Source organism: Balaenoptera ricei, chromosome 5, assembly GCF_028023285.1.
Source record: "Balaenoptera ricei isolate mBalRic1 chromosome 5, mBalRic1.hap2, whole genome shotgun sequence".
In the NCBI taxonomy this organism is placed as follows: Eukaryota; Metazoa; Chordata; class Mammalia; order Artiodactyla; family Balaenopteridae; genus Balaenoptera; species Balaenoptera ricei.
Window position 1 is genome coordinate 81,109,905 of NC_082643.1, and position 18,019 is coordinate 81,127,923.

Sequence of the window (18,019 nt, forward strand, 5' to 3'; positions counted from 1 at the left end):
AGTGAGAGGCCCGCGCACCGCGATGAAGAGTGGCCCCCCGCTCGCCACAACTGGAGAAAGCCCTCGCACAGAAACGAAGACCCAACACAGCCAAAAATAAATAAATAAAGAAATTTCAAAAAAAAGAATATGATATGGCTTACCTATCAGATATCGACTTTTTAATTATAAAGCCTTAATAACTATGACGGTGTTAGATTGGCTCAGAACTATGTAAAAAGACTGACCAATGGGACAGCTCAGAAGAAGAAACTTGTTATGTGACAGAGGAGACTTTGCAGAATGTTAGAGAAAGAAAGAATCGTTCAATAAATCATGCTGGTAAAATGTTATCCACATGGGAAAAAAAGAATTCCTACCTCACACTGTATATAAAAGTCAATTTCAGATGGATCAAAGACTTACTTGAAATTCAAACCTTTAAAATTATAAGATAATAAAGAGGACCATTTTTATAATTTAGGAGATATAAGTATTTTAGGACTGAGCAAAAAGCACTGATCATTAAAGAAAAACATGATAAATCTGTCACATAAATATAAAAATACAGGCCACAAACTGACAAAGGATTAACATTGAGACCATAAACAATCCTACAAATCAACGTAAAAAGTTCAAAAATGAGCAAAGAAATTAAGATACCTCACATATAAGAAAACACAAATGTCTAACAAAAGCCATTATGAAAGGTGTCACCTTCATTGTAATCAGAGCATTGCAGATTAAAACCACATGAGATCCATTTTACACCTATTAAATTTTCCAAATTACAAAATCTGACAATATACAAGGCTAGAAAAGATAAAAAGCAATAGTGGGAGCATGAAATTTAGTTCTACCAGTTCGTAAAACTTGTAAAATTGTACATGTGCCTACCCTATGACTGAACATGACTTCTAGGTAGATACTCTAAAGATGTGCTTACACAAATACACTTTGAGTGAAGAATAATCATAATAGTACTATTCGTTTTAGCAAAAAAATTGAAACTACCCAAATGTCCATCAGTAAGAACACTGGTAAATAAAATACTAAGTTATTCAATAGAATATTATATAGAAGTGAAAATGAACTTTACACAATTATAAATGGAAAAGCAAGACTATAAGACTATACACAGTAGGGTACCATTTTTACAAACGGTAAGCACAAACAAAACCAAACAAGGTACTGTATAGTGATGAATAAAAATATATTGATAAAACTAAAAAATAAAAGCAAAGGAATGATTCATAATTTCCTAGTAGTGGTTAACTTTGGTGAAGATGAAGAGCAATTAGGGTAGCGAGGTAAGGGATGGGATGGGGAGAGATAAGTAAGAAGATGTAATTGTATTGATAATATCTAATTTCTTAAGTTATGTGGTAGCTTTACCAGTTTCTCCATTTTATTATTTTTTGCAATATGATGCATATATTGTACAAATATTCTTGTGTATGACTCACATATTACATTTTAATAAGATGATCTTAAAACCAATAGCATTATATAGAAATGGCATTTTTCATGCAAAAAATTTCCCATCTAACTCTCTAAAATATTTCTTGCATAATATGGAATAAGTTTCCATTTAATAAATTAATTTATCCTTTCATTACTGTCAAGAAATCTTTTCTGGCTCATAATTAAATAACTCTCATCTTTTCCCCAGAAATCATTCACACATGAAGGAATGAACTGCAACAAAGACCTTTTATTCTTTATATTCAAACTATGTTTTGGCCTCAAATTGTTTTTATCTTTTTTATCTTCTGAGGTGTGGATCGCTTCATTGTGTTTCTATTTCCACAGAAAATGTTCAACTGGCTTTCACCCTTTGATGAAAGAATGTTAAATAAATAGTTCATATAGGTTCTCATTTAATTGCTTTATGCTACACTGGATGGGGAAAATGCACCACCCATGTCTAGCACTAATAGCAACAGAGCATATTATAACTTATCAATTTAGTATTGTCAGAAAGTATAGAAAATTAATGACACAATTTACTTTTCCACAAATTTACTCATTAATTTATTTAATTCACCTAATTCAACATAGCACTGACTATGTTATAATTATGCTGAATGATGATAAATGGAAAAGGGAATTTAATAACACTATGGTGTGATTTAGGATGTACAAAAGAATAGGGCTGGCACAAAGAGAGGAGTGGTCAATCCCTCCTGGAGATCAGAGACTGTCTTGACAGATAAGGAAAGAGCTGAGCTTCAACTTATAGAATAAATGAGAGTTCTTCAGCTAAACATGGTAGAAAAAGCGAAGAGATCATGTACTAAGGCAAAGAAATTGAGAAGACGAAATTGACACTGGCTAGTTGAATTGATGACAAATGGCAATCTTAGATTGCTGGATGAAATGTCACACACACACACACACACACACACACACACACACACACACACAAGTTGGAGGAACTCAAAAGCTGGAAAGAAAATCCCCTAGATCTGGGAAAAAAATCTCAAAAAGCTAGAATCCTCTTTCCTCCCTTGGGAACATGAGGGACTGATTCTGTGAATCCTCCCACCCTCATCAGCCTGCTCTCCCCAACCAACCATGCACACACACCAGATGTGTGCGGTCTAGAGTCTAACGTGTACTCAGGCACATTAGATACAGCCTCCAGCTGTCAGCTGGAACTAACTCAGTCAAAAAACTGGAATCCCCAAAGGGCAGCACTGGCTATGAAATGAGAAACAACAAAAACAACCAAAATCCCTTTGAACGCTAGCTCAAGAAAGCAACAAAGAAGCACACAGAAGCTGCTCTGGGTGGAAGGGAAAGGGAGAAGAAAAGCTGATCTGATCAAAAATTATAATCAATACTCAGAAATGAATTTCTAAGGCTAAGAGTCATAGAATGGAATTAGTATGATAGTTTACTAGATTAACCATGGTAATAGATAACATAGTTAATATCATGCTCATAGGTGATAGAATAATCTGAATGAAACTTAAAAAAAAAGTGTTTACAATGATTAAAGGAATAAAAGAAGAAATAGGAAGCATAATGAAAAAACGGAGTACCTTGGAAAAAGTTTTCTTAAGACCTTTAAAACATAGCAATAGCCTTTTAGAAATGAGAATTTTAATTAATAAAATGAACAGCTTAAACAATTGACAGTAAAATTGGTAAAAAATATAATAAATCTAAGGAAACCTCTGCAAATACAGCATATAAAGTATTAAAACATATTTAAGATTAAGGTGGACAACAGAATAAATTATGTTTAACCCATTTATATTTATTTAACTGATGATTTTATTTATATGATATTTTCTCTTTAATGTCACCATGCTGTTTTCTTGTTTTCTTTCTGTTGCCACTTTGCCATATGAATTTTTACTTTTTCTTTTGCTTTTATATTATTTATATTCAATACCAGATATTTGAAAATAAGAATTACTCTCCTATTCTTGATCTCTTAAATTTTATTTTATCCTTAGCTCATTAATTTTATCTATTTATTTTGTTAAGAACCAGTGAGTAGTACATTTCGTGAGCCCTTGTATTAAAAAAAAAAAAGAAAAACTTGTTTGTTAGGTGAAAACCCTAATTCCACAACATCTTCCCTTCAAATCTTTGATGGCTTTAGTCCATTTTTCCTTGATATTTCATGCTGCAAAGAATGAGCCTAGGGCTAGACTGATTTTATTCCTTCTTAATCTGTTTGTGCTGAATGGATGCTTATAGAATTACGTTTTATTTAAATGTACATTTCAATTTGCCATGTTTTATCTAAGTATAGGGGTTTTTTTCGTAAATTTTGAAATCAACACTTTCTAACTCAAGGTTTTAATCAACATCAGAAAATCACATTTCCCTGCCTTTGATTGTTGCTTCTTGTATGATTGTTTTGGTCTCTTTCAATGGTACTTATAATTATTAGGTTACATCACTTCAGATGAGTCCTTATCATAGCTTGGTGACTTTTCATCTGAGCTTTTTATCTTTGTATCTCATCCTGTTGTTCTTCATTCTTTTCCTGGTCTATCCTGATGGCTTTCTGTTTCTTAGAAATTTTGCTTATTGAATACTACTTAAACTTACAAAATAGATTTCTATAAAATCCTCCAGGTAACTGTAATTCTCATTATTCAAATTACTGTGAAATGTCAGGATGATATTCTCTTTCCTTATTTCTATAGTTTGTTTTTTGTTATTTTTGTTCTTCTTTTGAAGTCTTGGTACTGATTGGTATTGATTTTTTTCCCTTAAGACATCATGGAGGACTTGGGCTTTTTCTTATCCTTGAATGAATATTTTTCTGCCCACTTTCAATTTGGTTGCTGTTTGAATCTCTTTCTTAGATCTAGAGGGCAGATCCATGTGCATAATTTCTAAACCAATTTTCAGTGTCTAGTCATTTTTACTGAGTATAATTTCTCTGGACGAAGGTGTAACCTTCTCCTATCTGTGCTGACTGGATTTCCAATGCTTTGAGTCGACTAAGTGTATGAAAATGTGCCACACTCAGCATGCATATCTTTTAGGGATCTTATCGCCTCTGCCATTATCCCTATACTTTTGGCAATTTCATTTTTGACAATGCAATACACTGCCTCTAATTTCTCTCCACATTCTGCCCTGTTGTTTCTGAGGGATATGGAAATACAGCAAAGGAGAGGCAAAGAAACACTGATCTAGTCACTTCCACAAATGATATCTGTGTATTACAGGGATACATTTTTATTCTCATTGGTATATATAGACTATGGGATCAAAAATCAGGGGCAGGCAAATTGGTTTTCTATTATCTTTCTGTCAAATAGAGCTGCTTTGTTTTATGATGTAAAGTACATGTCAGGTACAAATTATTTTTATTAATCCTTTGCAATCTACTCTATAGACAGTAGAAATACTAGATTCTAGCAATAGGTTACCAGTCAGAATCAATTTTTAGAGGAAAGCTCTCATCTTTAATATATATATGTATATATACATATAAAATGTATATGTATATGAAGTACATATATCTATATATTTTAGGAGCTTTTGAAAGAGAATGTCTTAATCTGTTAGACTAATACATTTAAATAGGAAGCTCCAGGATATTTCTGGTTTTAAATCTTACCTTACCATGATATACAGGAACATGGATTAACTCAGTGCCAATTGGGAGATATATATATATATCCCAAGAAGCAAAAGCAGGTACAAATGGATCGTGTCTATATTTCTATGTTGTCTCTCACTTACCTAATACTAGGGAAAGTTTAACTTCATCTCCTAGCCACAACCCAATGTTCTACTATTGTCAGTTTCCTAAATTAGAAACAGTGGTAAAGAGCAAATAATCCACTTCTCGATTTCTAGTCTTGCAGACTCAAACTAAATAGATGATGGCTACGTAGAGTCATGATTAGGAATAGGGTTATGTTGAGTCCAGACCAAGCTTGCACACTTCTCACGTACAGTCCTTCCTTGGTATCCAGATGCAAAAGATTGATTCTAGGACCCCCAGAGGTACCAAAATCTGTGGATGCTCAAGTCTCTTATGTAAAATGGTGTAGTCTTTGCATATAACCTACACACATCTTCCCATATACTTTAATCATCTCAAGATTACTTACAATACTTAATACAATGTAAATGGTGTATAAATAGTTGCCAGTGCATGGCAAATTCAAGTTTTGCTTTCAGGAACTTGCTAGAATTTTTAAAAAATATTATCAACCCACAGTAGGTTGAATCCTCAGATGTGGAACCTGGGGATAACTGTACAAGTTCTTAATCTCATTGAGTTTCAGACTTCTCACTGATAAACTGAAGGTAGGGTGGTGGGGAGATTGTACATAAGGAACCTGGCAAATAGTAACTTCTCGATTAATAATAGTTTTTATTTCTTTCTGAACTTGTTTCTCCCTCTGATGTTTTTTCAAAGAAAAGAAATTTCCCTTCAGAACCAAAGAATAGAAAGGTTCCCTTCTACCTTTCTTATTAGGAAAAAAAAGTTAAGTATTAAATGAAAAGACAGAAAATAAGATCAGGGTTACTATTATTCAGTGTATCCTATTTGTTGTTAGCATTTCATTTCTGATTTCATTTCTGGCTGGTAACTCAATATGTATATTAATCTTATTTGTGGGGATCTTTTTTAATTATAAAAATTAGGAGAGAAAGGAAACTGCCTATATGGCAAATATAGACTCAAATTTAATTTATTTTTAAAAAGATCAGGTTAATCTTTTCCCACATCAACGGAACGCTCTTAAACATAGAAATTACAATCATCATATCACATCTTTGTGTTTAACCATATCATAAATTTTTTGAAAACAAGGATTAATTTTATCTCTTTTGTGTCAATCTTTTCACATAGCATACTTGTGGACCCGTTACAGCTAAAATCATTACCCTTCTGGATCCACAATATTTTATTTCCATATTAAAAATATTTCATCATATTTCAATACTGATATTTAAATACATCTGATTACACTTTTAATCATTTAAGTTTCTTTGTTTACCATCAAGTCAACTAGAGACATTAGGGTCTAACTCACCAGTTGAGGTATAAAGGTATGATTCTGTTTGTTGTGGCACTAGCTGTTCTTTTATGATCTATCTCAGACCGAAGATTTTTTTTATCAGGGTGTGGAGAACAAGGTAGGAATACAGTGATTGGCTTCTGGAAAAGATGTGTTGATGGGTGCTGAACATGAATCAGAGGGCTTGTGGATAGTACTGAGTAGGAAGTATCTTTCTGAGTTTTTAAATATGCCACCAGAGATGGGTCAATTGGTTGGACCTATACAAAGAAAAAATAGATGTATATTCCTATATTTTAATAGCAGAAGATACAAAGTATCAGCACATTTCTAAGTCAATTTCCTGAAAATTTAATAGAACATAGTTTTATACATTTTTCTCTACATTGTTGGTTGGAATCTACACTATATTAATTTATAAAAGATCACAGGATTTGGTCTTCTTTTTACAAAGTCTTTCTGAAATCTAGGTTCCTTGCTCTATGTTATAAATAACTGAGAAACACTCTTAATTGTAGGCAAAAAAAATGACCTAGAAAACAAAATAGACATTTTATATAATTTCTAATTAGAACTATTGTTAGATCAAGTGATCTTCAGAAACTAGAAAAACAAGACTATATTTATCTGTTTCCTCTCACATAAGAATGGCTGATAAAAATAGCTAGCATGATTCCAAAATTTCAAAGTTTATGGAAAATATTCATGAATAAATTGTGTATAATATGATTTCTTCCTAACTTTTCTTCTTTGCTTACCACTTATGGTACAACTGGGAGAAATTAGGAGAGCATGAGGGAGAGTTAGGCTAGAAGGAAATATTGAGGAACTATGTCTTCTAAAATGTACATTGATACGTCATTGTACACTTTGTAAATAATGTTTGTATGTATTAAATTCTCATCCCAGAAAAGGACTGTTTAATAATTAAATATAACCAAATATTTACAATCATAAGTATTTTAATTGATTAGCCTCTCTTTTAACCATCCTCTCAGGTGGAAATCTTGAATCATACAGAAGTCCCAATGTCTGGCATTAATTCTATCATAGATACTCAACATTTGTTTTTGTCAACAAATATCATAAATAAAACAACACAAAAAATTAGCTAGAAAAATCTTTAAAATAAGGCAGGGATTTATTTTGGAATGAGCTTTAATATGCTCCAAATCATCATTATATCAATGATGACACTGTAAGGTCATTAAAAGTATAAGAATTCATTTACTGTTATATTAAATATTTGTATCTTCTCCATCCTTTTCGGATGATGTTTGATGACCCACAAAATCTAGGAGAAGAAACTCACCAGTTTTTAATATTTACCTTTAATTGTACAAGCACTGGTGAGCTGAAAACTCCTGGAGGATAATTTAAGGATATTCGAGAATCCATGCTTGGCTTAAGAGTAAGGCCTTTCTTTGTTACTGTAAAGGACTCTTTCTTTAAACAAGACACAACAGAAAAGATACCCAACTTATAAACTTTCACTTCAGCACAGGTCACCTGTGTGGATTTAAGGACATTAAGACAATGACATTAAAGGACATTAATAGTGCATTGCTCTGGAAATACATGCTGTACATATTCTCTGGCTGTGGGAAAAAACAACAACAACAACAACTATATGCTGTCCCTGTAATCTCCCACAATTGAGAATTACTTCATTAACCCCAAATGGATGGTCCTTTCATGAGATGAAGTAGAAGTAGATATTAGGAGTTTCTCAAATTTGAACTACACGATAGAAAAGAGAGAAATAAATGTATTTTTAAATTTAAATTATTCCCCCCAAAAGGTAAATCGATAATGGGCAATCACATTTAGTGTTTTCACAAATATTAATTATATTTGGAATCCTATCCTCCTTTACCAGAATGGACTTGGACTTTAAATATTGGCCTTTATCCAGAAGATTTAACAATGTTTTAGGAATTCCAAGGACTGAAAAATTTCATCATTTGGGTAGTTTACACAAATCCTACAGCACCTGTACTATCAGCAAATTCTTCCTGCTGACAATTCACAGTCTCTTGATAAAGTAATTTTCTCTGTCATTTTCTCTATTTCTCTCTTCCATGCAGGGGGAACAGATGATTGCAAAGAGACACATTTGTGTTTCTTTTTTATATAGTGACATTTAAATTTGGAATGCATATATGCAGGGACATATTCAAGCTTTTTTATCACACAAAAAGGAATTGAGTACATAAATGAAAACAAAATTATCTACTCATATAATCACCAAAGCTTAAAATGAAGAGGAAGACTTAGAAGTAATCTGGTCTATTCATGCTTCCCTAAACACCAGCTGGGCTCCACCCAGGCATGAGAGGATAATCATGCAGACACACACACAAACATTTCAGGGACAGTAACAATGGAAAATAATCTATCATTTGAAAACTGACTAAGGAAGAGATTTCACAATATCATGTCATGAATCCATTGTTGGGAAAATTCAGGGCATGATGGATGTTCTTAATTGGCTGGAGGGAAAATGGTGAGAGGTAAGAAAGAAAGGTTCTCTGGGAACTCATTATGGTTGCCATGCAGTTGGAGTACATTTGGTAGGTTCTTGGGAAATGGAAGGGTTTTTAAGCAGGGGTGTGTCAAGAGCAGAACTCTGATGATGGTTTATCTGACGCCAGAATTAGAATTCTTAAATGTTGTATGAACCACATAAAAATTTGGAAGGAACCTAGAGTTTAAATTTTCTTGAGCTAAATATAGGGATAACAACCATTAGAAAACTATAAAAGAAAATATATGCTTTTTTTTTTTCAGTAGACAATGGCTCTCTTATTTTTTTCTTTTGCATTTTCTATTCACTAATCATCTTGCATGCCCATTTGGTGAAAAGCACATGTGCTATGAACTGTTTTTTGTTTTCATTATGATAGTCACACAGATGGGTCAAGATTAAAAAGCCACACGTAAGGGCAATGATAACTAGACTATTATACTTACAGACTTCCTAGACTAAATATAAAATATCTTAGTTGCATGAATTGGCGTAAATAATTAGAACAGGCTTAGTTTTCATATTCAACTATATAACTTTGTTTGTAACTCAGAAAAGACCCAAATCAGAAGAGATAAATTAAAAAGAATTGTTTGCATGTGTGGCTTTTTTTTTACATTTATTCCCTGCCCTCTTCTTCAAATAATGATAACTTATATAAAGCTGAAAAGACAAATATTTTAATTATTTAAAAATAAGTTCAGTGATCCACAGAAGAACCTTAAACTTTAACTCCCATCAACTCTATGCTAAGTTTAATAATTATGTATATATTCTTTCTTCAAAACATATGAATTTGTCACCATAGATGGCTTCAGAGTTATTATAAGAAAGTCTACCATGAAAACGATAATTTATTAACTACTAACATGTGTTTATAGACTTCCTTTTATCTTCTTAAGTGTATTTTCTCATTTAATCCTTATTACCCTATCAGGTAGACACTATTATTGTATTCATTTTTTAGATGAAAAAAATTGAGTCATATCAAGATTACATAATTTACTCAAGTTCACATAGCAGGAAAGTATAGGAACCAAACTTCAGACCCAGCCAATCTTCCGCGACAACCCACATCCTAACTACCACATATACTGTTTTCCATGTACAGACTAATAACTAGACTTAATAACTATCTCAAGGCATACACACACACACACAAATTGTTTAGTTTTTACATATTTTCCTAACCCATGAATGATAAAAATAAAGCTAGTGTCATCTGGGGACTCTAGAATTCTTAAATTTAGACAGAGGTCCATCCCATTAGAAATGTTAGTCTAAAGCTAGTCTAAGGTGTGAAGCTAATTAAACCATGATGTTGGCTTTGCTTCCCAGGCAAAAATATGACACTTGCTGGGTCCTAGACTCAAGTTCTTCACTCCCAAATTTGACCAATAAGCTCTGCTCTTTTATCTTTATGGATAGCAAAACAAAACAAAAAAAAAACAAAAAACACATGAATTCACTGGCATAAATCTTATCAACCCTTCCATTTTATACCAATGGAGTAATTGTATCTGTACTATGATCTGGTAGTCTGAGTAATAGTTAGACGAGAAGTCAAACAGCAAATGTAGGTGTAGTCAAGGATTTACCAACCTTGTAACTTCCTCTCATTCCTTCCAGTGAATTTGGAGTCAGGTAATTTGCTTGAAGGTCTACATCAGACACTTTCACCATGATGTCTCTGTAATTTCCCCTGTAACGTGCAGTAAATGGAATTGCAATGCATATTGGAAATGGAATTCTCTTTTCCATATGTGAGCACTCTACAGTGATAACATTGCTGACCAACTCTTCATTATCACTCACTATTAAAGAACTCATGTTATTAATTATCCGGCATTCTAGATGTTGTAGAACATAGGATGGTGCTGTAATATAACAAGACACTTGGGTGAGAGTATCATCACTCAGCACATCAAGATACCTGCAGGGGAAAAAAGGACATCATTTTTTCAGATATTTGATTTATAGACTGTATAGTGAAATGCCTAAGAGCACAAGCTCTAGAGCCACGTTGTCATGGTATGAATCCCTGCTCTCCCACTTAGTAACTCTGTGACCTTGGGCAAGATACTTAAACTCTCTATGCCTCAGTTTCCTCAACTGTAAAATAGTGATAAAATAATACCTATCTCATAGGAAGAATGAGAATTAAATGAACTATTATACAGTAAGTAATTAAAAAGCTGTGCCTGGCACATAGAAAGTACTATATATATTAAGCTATTGTTACTATTGTTATTACTATTATTATTTAAGCAGATGACTCATTCCTGTTTTGTTCACTTCAAATATAAATCTGAAGATTGCTGAAGCTTCTTGATAAACCAAATACTAGTGCCTGAATAGTCTTCTAAATTTTGAGGAAAGGTATAGATATGGTAGTGGAATTGTTTATTACATTTTTAAGAAAAATAGAGAAAGGTACAAAAGTACTGTGAATGTATGTTTAATCAAAGTAAATAGAAACAGAATATTTACAGTCCTCAAAGAATCAATCCAAAAACTGATTTTGAAAATTGGTTTTACTCTTGCTTTTTGTACCATTAACTTTGCCTAAGATTTTAGAGTCTTATAGATTTGAATTCAATTTTGAGATCAGTCACTATTTGTTTGACCTTTAACATTTTAACAGTTAACCTTTAACTATTATTTTAAAATAGCTAATATTTTAGCTCTTTCTATGTACCAGGTTTTAGGCTATACATTATTTCATTCAAATCCTCACACTATGGATATGAGGTACTACTCACCCATGGGCAGGTACTACTGTAATTACTATTTTACAGATAAAGGAACTGAAGTTTAGAAATTTTAACTTGCTGAGGATCACACAGATGGTAAGTTGTAGAATCAATAAATGAGCCCATCTATCTTTAACACAAAAGCCCAAACTTTCTAATATAGTATCATACTTCCTCAAATCATTCCAAAACACTGGTTTCTTTATCCATTACAAACTGAAACGAATACCAGATCCACAATAATGTGAGGGTTGAATGAGATTAAATATTTCAACTTCTTATAGTAGTGGGTTAACATAAATGAGTGTTCAATAAATGTTAGCTCTCTATATTACAACTACCAGCTTGCATTTCCCCTCTTCTCGCTATTTCTCATTTCATACCAGTGAAATGATTGAAATATAAACAATGTCAAAGAGAAATGAGGATCTTTATAAAATGCAGCATTAATATCAAGTTCTAGAATAATCAGCTTTTAACTATTTTTCAGTTAGTAAATTGAATGTTATAGTGCCCTTTAACACAGAAATCTAGAAAATATGTTGAAATTTCAGAGAGGGTTATTTATTTATATTTACAATTCTGAACCCATAAAGTTAGAAGGAATAGAAAATTATCCAGCACATGGGTCTGTTTGAGTCTTCTCTGATCATGGTGATAATGGTATTTCAGAAAATTAGATACATTGTTTAATATAGGATACAATGATCCAGTATTTTTTTAATCATCATAGCATTACTTTATTCATAAATTAATTTAAATCTTTAATATCATAAAATAGACAGTGTTCAAATTTCCCATTGTTGTTTTTAATTAGTTTCTTTTATCTGGATCCAAATAAAAGCCACAAATTGCAGTCAGTAGAACGTGTGTTTACCTCTTTTGCATTATATATGTTTCCCCTCAGTTTCTTCTGTCCTTCCTTCCTCCCTCCTTTCCTCCTTCCTCCCTCCCTCCCTTCCTTCCTTCCTTCCTTCCTTCCTTTTGGTCTTACTCTCATTCTCTTGGTCTCTTGCTCTCAGGCTGGGGGGATACTACAGATCCAGTCTTGTATAACTTTAAAAATGACTCTCTTTTGTGCCCTGGAAACCCAACTCAATACACTCTTCTTGCAAAAGACTGACAGATGAAGTAGGGCAAGGGGCCCTGTAAATGCTTCCATTTCCCCTAGACCTAATCAGATAGATCTAGTCCAGCCACTAAAATAATCACATTGATTTATTCTAGTGTTGTTTCCCTTTGTATACACTAAGACAACTACCCTGGAAGAGATAGGCTTTTTTCAAAACACTCTCCAGGGAGGAATCACAACAGATTGTGAGCTAGGTTTTGTTTATGACTCTCATCTTTCTTGTGGCATGATGGCTTCCTAGTCTGAGGAATTGCAATGAGTAGTCATCTTCTGAAACATGCAAGCCAAGCAAAATTGGTTTGCATGACACAAAGAGGAAATCACTAACTAGGAAACACCTAAAGGAGGTGTTAGAGGGAGTGGTTCAGCAATGACTCATTAGTTGATGCTTTGAGTCATTTCTGAATGTGAGGATATGAAGTGTTAATGTTTTTCTCAAGTGAAATGGGCAACCGCATATTGACTACTTTAATAGTTGTTTTGCAGGGGCAGTAAGCCTTTCAAACCAGGGGGGTCTTTCACGGGCTAAATATCACTGCTATGACATCTATAGAATTCATTAGATTTTTAGACATTTAGGGAAACTTACAGCTAAACCAGCTCAACCTCTTCATTTTATAGATGAGACAACTAAGGTCAAAGTGAGCAAAATGACTTGCCTGAGATCATAGACTCATTCATGGTGTTGTCCTGGAAATGGTATTGTATTCTGAAAGAGCAGACACGGGATAAGTGAAGTTTGGTTGTGTGTGAGAGGTGGAGAAAGTGAGGGTTGTTGGAGGTGAAATAAATCAACATACTAATATTTAGCTGAGAGTGAACATCTTCCAAGCAACAAGGTACTAGGCCCTTTCGGTGATTTTCTCATTTGACCTTACCAAATAATCCCAGCAATAATTTCTATAAATAAGAAAATGGGGCTAAGAAATGAAACAAGTTGCCCAGGGTCACAGAACTAGTAAGTAATAAAACAGGAGATAAATTTAAGTCTGTCTGTCTCCCAAGCCAATGATTTTTTTTTTTATTATTATTCCCCATTACCTTCTAAGGGTCTTAATTTTACTGTGAAAATATGGCTTGTGAATATTTTATTTTATTTGGACAATTATGGATTATTATCCCCTTGTATAGGGGAGATAATTCACAAAATAGATCAGTCAATTTCAATATATTTTTTCGAAGTCATGGGCTCTTTGAGAATCTGGTGAAAGCTCTGGACCATCTCCAAGGAGACAAAATAGGTGTGAAAATATACATTCAATTTTAAGAACCTCCCGAAGCTTATCCATGAGCCCTCCCAGAGTTCTACAGACACGGGTTAAGAATTTATGATGATTTATAAATAAAATAAATGTGAGAATTCATTTGAGGATATAAATAAAATAAATCTGAGGCTGGGAAATTCTCTTCTAATATTTGAACTCTGCAGTCTCCTAGTTTTTTCTTATGATAATCTAAAGAGTAGTGATTTAGGGAAGTGTCCATATTCTTGACAATTGTTCATTTTAACTACTTTCTTATATAGTCAATTCTTTCTTCCTTTAAAGAAACCTTTAATATTTTTCCTGAAACTACCCTGAAACTAAGAAACAAACAATATTAGTAATAGCAGCCATAAACATTTTTATGGGAATAATTTAAACTGAATTATTGATTTGTAATATCTTTTGGAGATCTGAAATATAGATATAAAATTTTATTAGTGTATAAATATTGTTTTATATACAAGTAGAAACACACATATAAGCAGGAATATACAAGCACCTCTCACATTGTATTTACTTACTCCTTTTCCATGATGTTATTCTTTTGCTTTAGAGTCTCTGAATCACTGGGAAGAGGACTATTCACATATTTACTGGAGATATCACATGTTGTTGAGGATGTGGTAATCTCTTCACTTTGGCTTTCTGAGGTCTCCTGAATTTCTCTTTCTCTTGTCTGGATTATGTCATGCGTCTCTTCCCTGTTGCCATTTATGTTCTCAATAGTCATGTGTTCTATTTGTTTATCATCTTCATTTACTGCATTATCTGGGAACATTTTGTTCTGTGACTCTTCTTGCCCTGTTACATCTCCCTTCAATGATGTATTGTTTTCTTTTCCCACTAGTTCTGAACTCCTATGTATTTTATTTTTTTTTAACTGGACCTGGTTTGTGTAATGACTTTCCTCTCCATTTGTGGGAGAAACAGTAGCTGTTTCTATGACATTTTGTTCCCCTCTTGCAGCAATGTCTGTTGCTTTGATATCTTGAATGGCAGACATTGTCTGCAGTGGAGTGCATTCATCATGCATGCCGCATAAATTACACATCTCCTTTTCTTCTTTCTTTAGAAATGTAGCAGTGCTCCCCAAATATTCACTTCTTTTCATGAGGCAATCTATGAATGCAATGATTTCTACACACACATACACACAGAGACACATTAAAAAGAGTAAATACAAAACTAAACCAAATTATGTTTCTCCACTGACATGTAATGAAATATGGAGAAATTACCCTAGAAATCTACAAAGACCCTTACTAGGCTTTTAAGCCTACCTCCCTTCTGAAGAAGTCATTTGCACAACTGTAATTCTTTTAACACATCTAGAAGTTGGGGATAAATTGCTTTTTAACATAGTAGAAAAGACTAAATCTAATCCCTCTTGCTTGTGAAAATGCTTTGAATATTGGCAGAAAGGTATCATGACCCCCCTTCATAAGATGCCATTCAACTGAAGTCAACATCTCCCTTAGTCATTCCTCATTTGGTATGATTCTGAGAATTGTTTTTCTTCTTTGAATGTACTATACAGTTTATCAATGATCCACATATAATTATTCACCTAAAGTTTAGCAGAGCTCTCCAGATGAGACTTGGGTAGCAGGCATACCATAGTTACATTATTTCTGCTGATGCAGATGCTGTATTTTATTGGGTACTTTGTTTGCTATTATGATTGGATTAGGTTTATACTACTTCTCCTGCTGGACTTGTGATGACTGGAAATTTTCAAATGAGTCTTTCAAAGAATAGCTCTAATTATATCAATTCTCTGATTAGAACCTGGCTACTCAAGGACTAATAAACCAAGTGAAGCCTCTTTGCTCTGGTGTAAACCCTCACCATGATCTGATCTGATATAATCTCTCACTCCATCCCCATTTCTTATTATTTTCCTATTTGTTCATTCCTCCTCTCCTCACAGCTGGGGTCACCTGATGGCTTCTTACAGGCTTAGCAACTCTGCAATCTTTAGAATTCAATTCTGAACTCAGGAATATGTAATTTAAGGCCCTATAGCTCAGTGTTTTCAAAATCATCAGTAAATCTTCCTTTAACTAGTCTAGCCTTATCATTGGGCTCCAGTTCTGACAACTTGTTTTGTTGTCTTGTATCTGAGACCCTGTCTTTATTTTGAACTCCTATTCCGGTAGCTGAGTCATCATCATTTTCCATGAATGATCATTTGTGTTGCCTAGGACTACATTCAGTTCTCTCCAGAGATTCCATTCCTGGCTATGAGATCCAGCTGATGGTCTCTAGGTCATGCTGCCTTTGGACAGATTTCCCTCATGTCCACAATCTGCCCTCTAGACTGAATTTCTTAATGTTATCTGGATTCCTGATTGATGAGACCTGCCTGCTCGCCTTGACACTACATTATTTAGAGTTAGATTTGATGATGCTACCTATCTTCTTATCTAGAGTAACTTGTTGTTGTCTGAGATCATAGACATCAGATACCATGTTCTTCCTTCCATGCTGTATTTCGCATCCATAACTGGCCCTATTCCCAAGAACCTGCACCCCACTTCGTGTGTGTGGGGGAGTCTAATTTCATATCCAATCCCACCCCATTCTTCCCAGTGTTTTTTCAATTAACACGTTCAAGTTCAAATAAGCCTAAAAATAGAGTATCATACTCCAATATGAAAAAACTGCTTGTCCTGCCTCACACTAAGCCTATATTTTCCTACTTCTAAGTGTTGGGTCCTACTAATAACATCTCTGCTGGAATGCTCTTTTAAGGCCCCCAGTTTCTGGCTGCATAAATCCAATTCATTCCTTAAGCTTCAGGTTAGATACTGCATTTGTGCTAGTGAAATTCCCCACTCTAAAAATGGAATCTCACCTATTTCTGAAGACTTAACACATTTCATTTTTATGTCTCTAATGGAATTAGCCTCAAAGTCCCTTGCATTATTGTGCAATTGCCTTAACTGATTTCCCATGTTAAATTGTTGGTCCCTTGTGGACAGAGACTCTATCCCGGTTTTTGTATGCTCCTTAGCGCTCTCACAGTGGCTACGCAATCGGTATTTTTTAGAGAAAGAATAAAGGAAATACTTGCCTTGTCTCCAGGTACAATGATTCTCTTTGTCAAGCAGTACATACAGCTGCTGGCAGGTGGAGCGCAGAGTCCCTGCAGTGTGTTCCAAGAGTTGGTGAAGGGCCCCACTGAGTTCTTGACCCAGAAAGACCACTGTGGCTATCCAAGTGGCCCCGCCAGCCCCTTCACAATGGTCTTCACCCAGGAGCGCCTGCTTTAGCATCAGGTTTTTTCTCCAAATCTGCTTCAATATTTGGCCTAGTTTACCTGAACCTATGTCTTCTGTATCCATTTTATGCTCCACAGGTGGAATGTTTCCTAACAGCAAAGCCTAAAGGTTTAGCAAATTCAAGCTTGGCTGTGGTTTTTTTCTTCCAAAATCTAGGAGATGATCCAAGTCAGCTAGCCAAGCGCTTTCCTGCAACATAATAGTTTATTCAGCTTCTTGTTGACCAGTGAAAAGTTACTAGGTGACCAAAGGAGGGGCGTTCCTGCACCATGGGTGCCACTGTGTACAGAATAGATTAACCACAGGGGTGGAGTTAGCTCACACAATCCCACTTTCCATGTAAGTTTTACACTTTTGATATACTATGGAAGCCTCATATACTTTTCAAGTTTTGAGGCAACAAAATATGGATTCTGTGGTAGGATGAGGAGTATATTAATCAAAGGTAAACTCTTTTAATAATACTGCTAATAATAACTCTATATGAAACTCAAAAATACTTATGAATGAACTAATACGTTGTCTGAATTGCTTCAAAATAAGCTGGGCGTGTGGGAGCAGTGTATA

The 18,019-nt window shown here is 34.1% G+C and overlaps 1 protein-coding gene across 1 annotated transcript in view; it reads right to left on the reverse strand.

Moving 5' to 3' along the window:
- Positions 1-17,515, reverse strand: part of DTHD1 (death domain containing 1) — a 74,272-nt gene extending 56,757 nt beyond the window's left edge. The window contains exons 1-5 of the mRNA XM_059923839.1: positions 17,245-17,515; positions 14,690-15,305; positions 10,621-10,951; positions 7,821-8,000; positions 6,507-6,751 (exon numbers count right to left, since the gene is read on the reverse strand). Coding sequence (XP_059779822.1) covers positions 6,507-6,751; positions 7,821-8,000; positions 10,621-10,951; positions 14,690-15,305; positions 17,245-17,515 — 1,643 coding nt within the window. The remainder of the gene's footprint in view (positions 1-6,506; positions 6,752-7,820; positions 8,001-10,620; positions 10,952-14,689; positions 15,306-17,244) is intronic.
- Positions 17,516-18,019: the final 504 nt, after the last annotated feature.